This window comes from Chenopodium quinoa, unplaced genomic scaffold (genome assembly GCF_001683475.1).
Source record: "Chenopodium quinoa cultivar QQ74 unplaced genomic scaffold, ASM168347v1, whole genome shotgun sequence".
Classification (NCBI taxonomy): domain Eukaryota; kingdom Viridiplantae; phylum Streptophyta; class Magnoliopsida; order Caryophyllales; family Amaranthaceae; genus Chenopodium; species Chenopodium quinoa.
In genome coordinates, this window is record NW_018743199.1 from 1,317,167 (window position 1) to 1,326,077 (window position 8,911).

General features: G+C 38.7%; 1 protein-coding gene across 1 annotated transcript; it reads right to left on the reverse strand.

Moving 5' to 3' along the window:
* Positions 1-282: 282 nt before the first annotated feature.
* Positions 283-5,280, reverse strand: LOC110733375. The gene is made up of 2 exons (XM_021913414.1): positions 4,462-5,280; positions 283-997 (listed from the first exon to the last, which is right to left on the reverse strand). The coding sequence occupies exons 1-2, from the start codon at positions 4,947-4,949 to the stop codon at positions 769-771; spliced, it is 717 nt and encodes a 238-aa protein (XP_021769106.1). The 5' UTR covers positions 4,950-5,280; the 3' UTR covers positions 283-768.
* Between the last annotated feature and the right edge of the window lie 3,631 nt (positions 5,281-8,911).

The window sequence follows — 8,911 nt, forward strand, 5'->3', positions numbered from 1 at the left end:
TTAATCATATGTAACCTTACAAATTTACAATCACAACATAGTAGGTAAGTAAAAATACAAAATAATTGAAAAATATAAACTAAAATTCCAAAAAAAAAAAAAAAAAAAAAAAAAAAAAAAAAAAAAAAAAAAAAACCAACTTATCTTAAATGACTGCATAACACTCTTCTAGTGTTTTACAGGCATTGCAGCAGATGCTATGAACATGCATCGTCTACTTTTGGATAGGATAATGAAAGATAACTAGCAAAATCTATTTTACTTTTGGGATAACAAAGCATCTCTTGACAACAAGGATGAATTAGTCATTTCATTTCAACTATTCCTGCACGAAACTCGATTTCAGTTGCAAATAGCAAATACATTACTGGGAAGCAGGAGGATCTCTTTTATCCTCTATGAAGGATTCTTTTACACTTGGGTGAAGTTCTTCCCAGTGAAATGCCGAGGACAGAGGGAGTCTTAACAAATTACAACATGACAGACAATGGTGATGAATTCCTAACATGTCCTTGAGACAGATTGCATAATTGATACAACAAGAAGTAAGATTGAGCTATTCGCTAAAAAGCTCTTGGGGCTAACCTAATACTATAAACAAACCTTGCCTAATGCTGCTATAAGGCATGCTTGAGGTGCGGATGGAGTACAAGGATACCTGCATTTTGCTGATGGAGCCTTTGCAGAAACCTTTTATGCTTTTTTTTTTTTTTTTTCTTTTTTTCTTGGAACATTACAACAACTTGCCCTTGCTTCTGTACAGGAATCTTAAGACGGAACATTGAAGTGAAAGAGCCAAGAGATGACGAAGGCAAAGACCATACAGGCAAGCAGGAAATTCAGAAACCTATGCCCTTGCCAGAAATGCCGAGTCTCAGCTGGATGAGGAGGAGCAGCTGTGGGTGCGGGATCTTGAGCCTCATTCCATTGCTCCATTAGTTCGACTTCATTTACACCAACTACATTGCGAGCTGTTGAACCACATATCTCGCAGGTTCTGCATCAAATTGAAATGAAAAACAAGTTTAGATCAGTCAGGCACAGGAAAGAAAGTTGACATCAAGCAGCTGCTGAGATGAGAATAGTTCTCTGAAGAACTGTGCAAAAAAGCCAGGATTTTGAAGAAGAGAAAAAGGAAAAACAACGCAGTCAAAAAAATCTGACATAGCAAATTCACTCCAAGATAATTTGTTCTCATACCAGAAAATTCTGGGAGGCATAACTGCGAAAGGGGTGTGATACTAGAAGTATTGATACACATGAGACTAAAAAGGCACCTAATATACAGCGTCTTCAGAAATTTTAACGAACAGGACATAGACATTTTCTCCAATTCATTTCCTAGGTACAGTTCCACATACTTTAAGCTCCTTCCACTGAAAAAAGGAAAGCTCCATAGATGTCAAACTTTACAGATCTGTAGCCAGATGGAGCGATATATTTGCGGCAAATAGACAAAAGAGCTACACTCCAGCCAGAACTAGTTCACAATATAGCTTTCTTCTCGCGAATTCTTTCCTTTATTCTTTTCTTTGGGTAAGACCAAGCAGGAGTATTATAGAGTAATATATATGGACAGAGTGCCAAAATTATTTAACACTATCCTTTGGAAGTAGGAGCTATAGGGAGTAAATTTAAGTTTAGCACCACAATTGTATCTACAGAAATTTTATGATACATTACTTGACAAAACTATCAAGTGTAACCCAATACACGGCACAGTAAGTCCAGGCATATATTTTTTCACTTCCTCCTTGTTCCTACCCTCTGCCGTAGGTTGGACTGAAGAACTATACAGGTTTTTTATATATTAGGATCAATAAAACACATCTAACACTTTGGTGCACTTTCAACCAACACATAGATTCAGCTTATGCTTAAAACCAATATCCCTCTATGATCGTTTCAATTATAACCGACTTAGATTATCAAGTGAAATGCTTATGCTTAAAACCAATGGCATTTGGATTCTAAAATCCACAAAGCCCTACATTATGCATCTCAGGTATACACGTTCACTAGGTTCTGAACTTTGAAAACGTCATGCTCTGCACAGATGAAAGACCTGGATGAGGTAATGCCAGCCAATTTACAAACTTGGTCATTGGCAAAAAAGTAAATGGCGCAGAACAAAAGCAAATAAGTAACACATTGTCATATAAAAGTAGCTGCTTAGATCATAACTCCATTTGTAGATCACCATCCATATCAAGAAATCATGCTCGGTAAGTAAATCAAGCTTTTTAAATTCCATTCCAGGATATCTGTATCCAGCGGTCCAGCCTCTAATTATTTGACAGAATACAAAAGGGCATTTTACATTGGACCAAAAATATACAAAGTATATTACAAGTAGGCTATCATGAATGGACAAAGGGTAGGGAATCTAAGAATGCTATGTACAAGTAGCCAATTAAGAATGCTGCGAAACTTACAAGAGAGGAGGAATACAATGCAACACACATAAAAAAGAAACAAATAAATACAGAGTTAAAAAATAGAAACATATTTAAGTTGAGATCTAAAAGTAAATTAATTTTGACAAGTAAAATCATATGAACATCAACTACTATATTGATTAAAAAAAATAGAGCTGTATTTGGATTATTTTATAAGCTGTATGAGCACCAAAGAACTTGATAAGCACTACCCTATGGAGTATAAAAAAAGAAGTCAACCAACTAGCATCCAATTTAGACAACTATATACTACGACCATCCTTGAGAGCTACAAAGTAATTAACAGTTGCACTTTTCTGCACAACTTGTCAATGTTCTAAAGTATCTAACCAGTTACCACTATTAAACTCAGCTCTTTGAGCGTGAACAATAACACTTTACCAATAACTTGGTGGAACACAATCATGGTTCTTGGCATTAGTGCATTAATATTTGCATATAAGACGCACCAACTTCTGCTCTCATTTAGTGACTCCTTTCACTTCCATAACAAACCAACCCAAAGGCCAAGTGACATACAGAAATTAGAAAACATGACAAACAAACAAAAAGCTACTTTGTAGAAAATTAAACGCAAATATACAACTTAACATTCTGAAATTTACAAAGCTTAGATATTTTATTCAGCTACTAAGTGATGAACTTGTCTAATGTGTCTGCCTTGAAAACTTATCAGCAACTTCCTCAGTACAAAATTGATGAAATATAGCCAAATCGGTCAAATCAGCCAGACATGCTAGAGTATAATAGCATAAAAATATCTAATAAGTAACAACAAATCAATTATCAAATGTCAATTTGTGATGATGCAAGATTTATTCACACACGTGTTATAGCTACTATGAAAAACACTCTGTACTTTATGCAGTTAGCCTAGCAAAGCAGGTAACTGCTACTTATCTCTTCATCCAGTGTCAAGTACTCGTTACAGAAAGTATCTCAAGAGGCAAGGAAAAGAAGGATATTTTTAAATGGAAGTGAATTCCCAAACTGTCTTCTTACCAATTTCTATATGTGGTATCATTAAATACAACCAAATTTCATCTTTATCAACTATAAGTCGGAGAATCCGAGCAGACAATAAAGGAGAATCAAGTAAACATTATAAAAAGGTTTTTCGTAATTCACATGACAGGAAATAGAAACAACAACCTTCAGCACAACACCTAACTCATAAAAGTCAGTTAAAGTATTCACATGCAACAAATGCAGTTGCTATATCAATATATGACTAAAACAACTTAAGATACAATTAACAAAATACAGAAGGTTTACCGACACAAACGACACATAAATTGTTTAAAAAAACAAAACTTCAGTTATACGTAATGACATTAAGTTGAGAATCTAATTAATTAGATAAACAAGCAGAGAACCCCATGGTCCTTACAACTTTTGCTTTATTAATAACTTGATTCCCTCATTCATTTTTGACCCAACTTTATTATGTTTTAAACATTTTTCCTCCTTTATTTTATCCAAAACACAAAATGTGTCTATTCTTATTTCTTAGTGCACCAATATACTACCTTTCATCAAATACAAACTCTCTTTTTATAGTTTTATGGATTACCTAATAAAAATCCTCCCTATGAGCCAGAGTATAAAGCATTCAAAACGAGTCATACCCACTCACAGATGATCCAAATCAAGGACCCTTCTGTTTTTGAAGCGTAAACAATACGATTTCATATCCAACCAATCATGTGATTAGCTGTCTAATCACCATTGATTTATCAACTAATGAGCAATTAACACATTGGTTTTTCATAATAAACAGTAACAAAGCTCAACTCCATTCAACATACACAAAACATCAGAAAAAATAATCAAAAAATAAATAAACAAATCACAACACTCCATACTACAATAATCAAAGCATAACAAAAAAACAAAAATAATTTAATAAATTAATTAAGCTATAATTAAGCAAGAAATGCAAAAAATCCAAAATAAAAACATAAATTAGAAAATAAAGTAGAGTAAAATGCAATAAACTTACTTATTGCCTCTAATTTTGAACCAAGCTTCAGCACAGTGTTTATGAGCAGCAGCTAAATCCTCCTTACAAGAACAACCCAATTCAATTGGGAACCCAGATTCAGGTTTAGACACATCTAAGCTCATATGACAAATTCTACAATCTCTCTCCACTTTCGACAAATGCACCGCCACCTTCGTCTCCACCGCCGTCTCCGTCGCCGTCGCCGTCGCAGCACCGCCGTCTTTCTCCAGATCCACCACCGAACATTCCGACAAGCAAGAAGAAGACAAAGAGGGTCTTCTTTTCTCACCACCAACAACTTCACCCACCCCAACAACAATCACTCTTGTACATGACTCACTTGATGAGCTACTGCTGCTGTCTTCGTCGGAGCAACGGACACTCTCCTCGTCGGAATCCTCGCCGGCGGCGGTGGAGCTCCGGCGGGAAATCCCTTGGTCAATATCGATAACATGGGTTTGAATGGTTGGCATTATGGTTGACATTGGGGGTAATCTTCATGTAAATGAGATGATGAAAATGGGTGGGAAAAATGAGATTTATAGAAGTGGGTTTTTGTAAAATTGTTTGTTAATTGAAGTGGGGTAGTTTGTCTGTGCTACTACTACTGCTACTCCATTGAAGAGGAAGAGAGTAGGTGAAGAAGAAGAGAGAGGAGAGGTGGGGTGGGGAGGTGTTATGTTGTTGCTTTGCTTTTGTTTTTGGGTTTACAGGTGCCCAGAAAGGGCGGAGGAGAGAGAAAATAGAGGTCTGATTTTTTTACGGGCAACGCACAGGGTACGAGTACTAATTATACAAACATATTAAAGATACGAGTGTCAAGAATGACATCTTTAATTAATCCTCAGTTTTATGTCAACTAGCTTGTTGGTTAAAGTTTGAAATGATGTTATTTTGTCTTATTCTACTCGCTATTTATGTTATTGAGTATTCTGTATGATCTAAATTTTACTTTATTTTACTACTCGTATTACGTAGTATATTATTAGAATTTATTTTAATCCCTGGGAACATTTTTGCCGGAATAAATTAAATAAGTTGAAAAAGATCACCAAGTATCAAGTTTCCTTTGTTTAGCATCTATATGGTTATACACTTACAAGAAAGTAGAAGAATCTTAACTCGGCTTAATAAAGTGAATTACATCTTAATAATGGATGCATTATTCACGATTTTATTTATTACTAAGGATAAGTGGTGTCATTACTCATTAGGATAAACATTAAACTAAAATGTGTAAGAAATACTATGTATAAGTTTTCCAAAATGTATTGTGTGAATCACAGTGAGACATATATATATGTTACTCCATATTAAATAATTTAATTATTGAAGATTTCATATAAGATACTCGTATTAGATATGTTAGTTTTTTGAAATTATCTATATTGGGTAGCTGGGCTTACGGTGAAACGAATTTACTTACAGAGTAATACTTTTTAAATACATAAACTTGTGTAATGATACAATAATTGAAGCTCGAAATGATATAGGTGTATTCAAAATTTTGAAAATACATTACACAAGTTCACTACCTAGTCAAACTTTTACACTTACTACACAAGTGTAAGTTTAAAACATACACTAACTTGGGAATTTAGGAGTATTCTATATTTGTATTACAAAGCTTAAGTTATAAAATTTGTATATTATCCTTTCAAGTTTCTACACAAGGATCAATATTGACAAACCATTATTGCAATGCATTATAATTAGACTTCAATAAGAATATCTTGTCGGAATCTGTTTCGGATGAAAACAATGGGGCCTTGCCGAAGGCCCGCTGAAGTGGCTGAAGACTGGTCCGGTCCAATTGATGCTGGGCCGAAGGTTTCCTGCACAACTAAAACACGTAAACTGGCCTCGGGGGTGGATCCGAGGAAGACCCCTCCGATGCCGAAGTCAAACAGTGTTTAGAGAGAGAAAGCTATGCAAGAGATTTAATGCTTGAGGCTTTGTTGTGTTGTGTGTACAAATGTAATATTGATGGCTTTTATACCTTTGCATATATGGAGAAATTGGGCCTTGGCCCAATTGACTTGCCTTGTGGACTGATCTTGACTTTAGCACAATTGGAGAGTTGGACCTTGACCTTGGGCTTTTAATTGGATCATTTAATGTCTAGGCCCAATTAGACTAAATTGGACCCAAACAACTTGCCCCCCAGACCCGATTTGGAAGGATGACGGGTCGAGTTTGATTAATCAGAAAAGGAGGGAAGTAAATGATTTAATTAATCCAAGAGATTTGGATTTAAACCGTAATTAGTGAAATAACGACGGTTGGGCGAATAATTGTGGAAGTTGGACGGATAATGGGCGGTTTAATCACGAGGTCGTGTGTTTAACGGTTACTTAGTGGGGTGTTTAAGAGGAATTGAAGCGCGGACTCCCAGAATTCCCATTTCTGGAGATATAATCAGAGGCGCGTCATCTCTCCTCACTTCTTCACCAACACAAACCCAAAATTCTCGAGAAAACCCAAGAACCCGCGTCAAAACTTCGCAAATTCCCCGAGCAGTAAGCTTAGAAACTGAGACTCGTCACTAACAATTCGTAAATCGGCAACTTTCGCTTCAGATTAAGGTAATTTCCTTTGATTTTAGTTTATTTTTCTTCGAATTTGAACTCTTTCCCCTTTTTCGACTTTTTTCTTCGAAACTCATCCATGGTGAGAGGAGTTAGAGGTAGGGCCCGTGCTCCAAGGAGAGCAAGGCCGATTCCCGATCCTAGGAACAGGACGAGGACCTGGAACGGACAGAGAGCAGAGTCTGACCCTGCTGAAGGGATTAGGGCGACTCCCATTTCTTCGGCTCCTCCTCAGGGAACGGAGGGGCCGAGCGTTTTTGGGCGGGACGATGAAGTTCCCGCCATCCTTTGGGATATCCTCCCTGGGTTTTCGGAGTGGGAGGATGCTGAAGTAGCTTCGGCTATGATAAAGAACCGCCCCTACTCGTGGTGGGTAGAGAATGCTGAACAATATCGGTTTGCTGAGCAGATTGAGTTTCATTACGGCATCCTTGAATCTGATGGGTATTGGTGCCGAATGCCTGTGGCATCCAATAGAATCCATCGTCCGCCCCCGGGGTATGTGGGGGTGTACACAAGACAACTTCAGTATAGGCTGAGGTTCCCTTTGGATGTGTTCGTCCGAGACTTGCTGATCCACTATAACATCTCCCTATGTCAGCTAACTCCCGTTAGCATCCGAAGGGTGATGACGTACTTATGGTTCTGCAAGTTCTTCAGGTACGTGCCGAACCTGCACTGCTTCAAAAAGCTCCATCGGCTAGTGCCAAATATTCAAAGTGGGCACGGAGATCACGGTTCTGGGTGGTACCGGATTGAATCTCGGCCCCAGAACCTAACCATGTGGCCGAACGACTCTTCAGACAAGGAATGGAGAGGTCAATGGATTTGGGTTAGGGCGCCCACAGACCCGGACCACCCTTGCGTTTTCAGCGCTCCCAAGTATCTTGCTGAGCCTGATCCCGACATGGGAAGCTTAGGTCCCCCCGAAGATAATGACCCAGATCCAAACCTTAATCAACAGAACATCTTCGGCAAGCTGCCGAATCGGGGGGGCAGCGGCCGAATGAAGCATATCCCGGAGACTTGGCTCCCTGATACGCATTATGTCTTCCAAGAGAATATGTTAGCAGCTGTCGGCCTCAGCCGAAAGTTTAGGGATGGTAAGCTTCTTCGGCTGGGGTCGAGGCCTTTTAATTGTCTCTTTTTCTCCGCTTTCACTTCGCACTTCTCTGTTGTGCCAACCCAGCTGAACTGATCTTTTTCCTCTTCTTTTTCAGAGCGGGACGAGACCAACGTCGGCATTAACTACGCTCGTCTCGGCGTCAACCGAGAACGAGTTGTAACTGATCGGGCCCCTTCTATCACTAAACCGAAGCGTAGGGAAGTTCATCTAGACTCTTCCCATTTCCAAATTGAGGTTGTTGCTCTATATCAGAGGCAGAAGCCTTGGTGGAAGAAGAGGGATCTCTGGTTTCAGTTGTTAGACGAAGAAGCTGAAGCTGCCCGTACGGCCGAAGAGGTTGCACGAGTCATTGAAGCCTGTAAAGGAGGAGAAGGGTCCTCCATGGCTGCTGAAGAAGAAGCTGCAGCTAGGGCAGCTGAAGAAGACGAGGCTTTGCTGAAGACCTCGGTGATCTTTTTAGACTTAGCTTTTCAGCTTTGTTGTTGCTTCTTTTTTTTTTTTTTTTTTTTTACTCACATTCTTCATCCCCCCTGTCTTTTACAGTCCGAAGAGAGTAATAGATAGAGAGAAGGGAAAGCCCCTGCTCGTCCCGAAGACCAGGTACAAGAAGAGTCTGAAGACTTAGACATGGATGAGCAGCCGCTTCAAAAAAGGCGACGAAGAATGGCCATCATCGGCCCGCATGACTTTCAGAGGAGGCCGATGACCATCGGCATCGAAATAAGGTAACCTG

What these genes read in the sequence shown, in the direction of transcription:
- LOC110733375 (XM_021913414.1), bottom strand. Translation starts at nt 4,949, where the DNA reads ATGTCAACCATAATGCCAACCATTCAAACCCATGTTATCGATATTGAC. An exon ending in TTCAAAATTAGAGGCAATAA is followed by an intron (nt 998 to 4,461) that starts GTAAGTTTATTG and finishes AATTTGATGCAG; the next exon opens with AACCTGCGAGATATGTGGTT.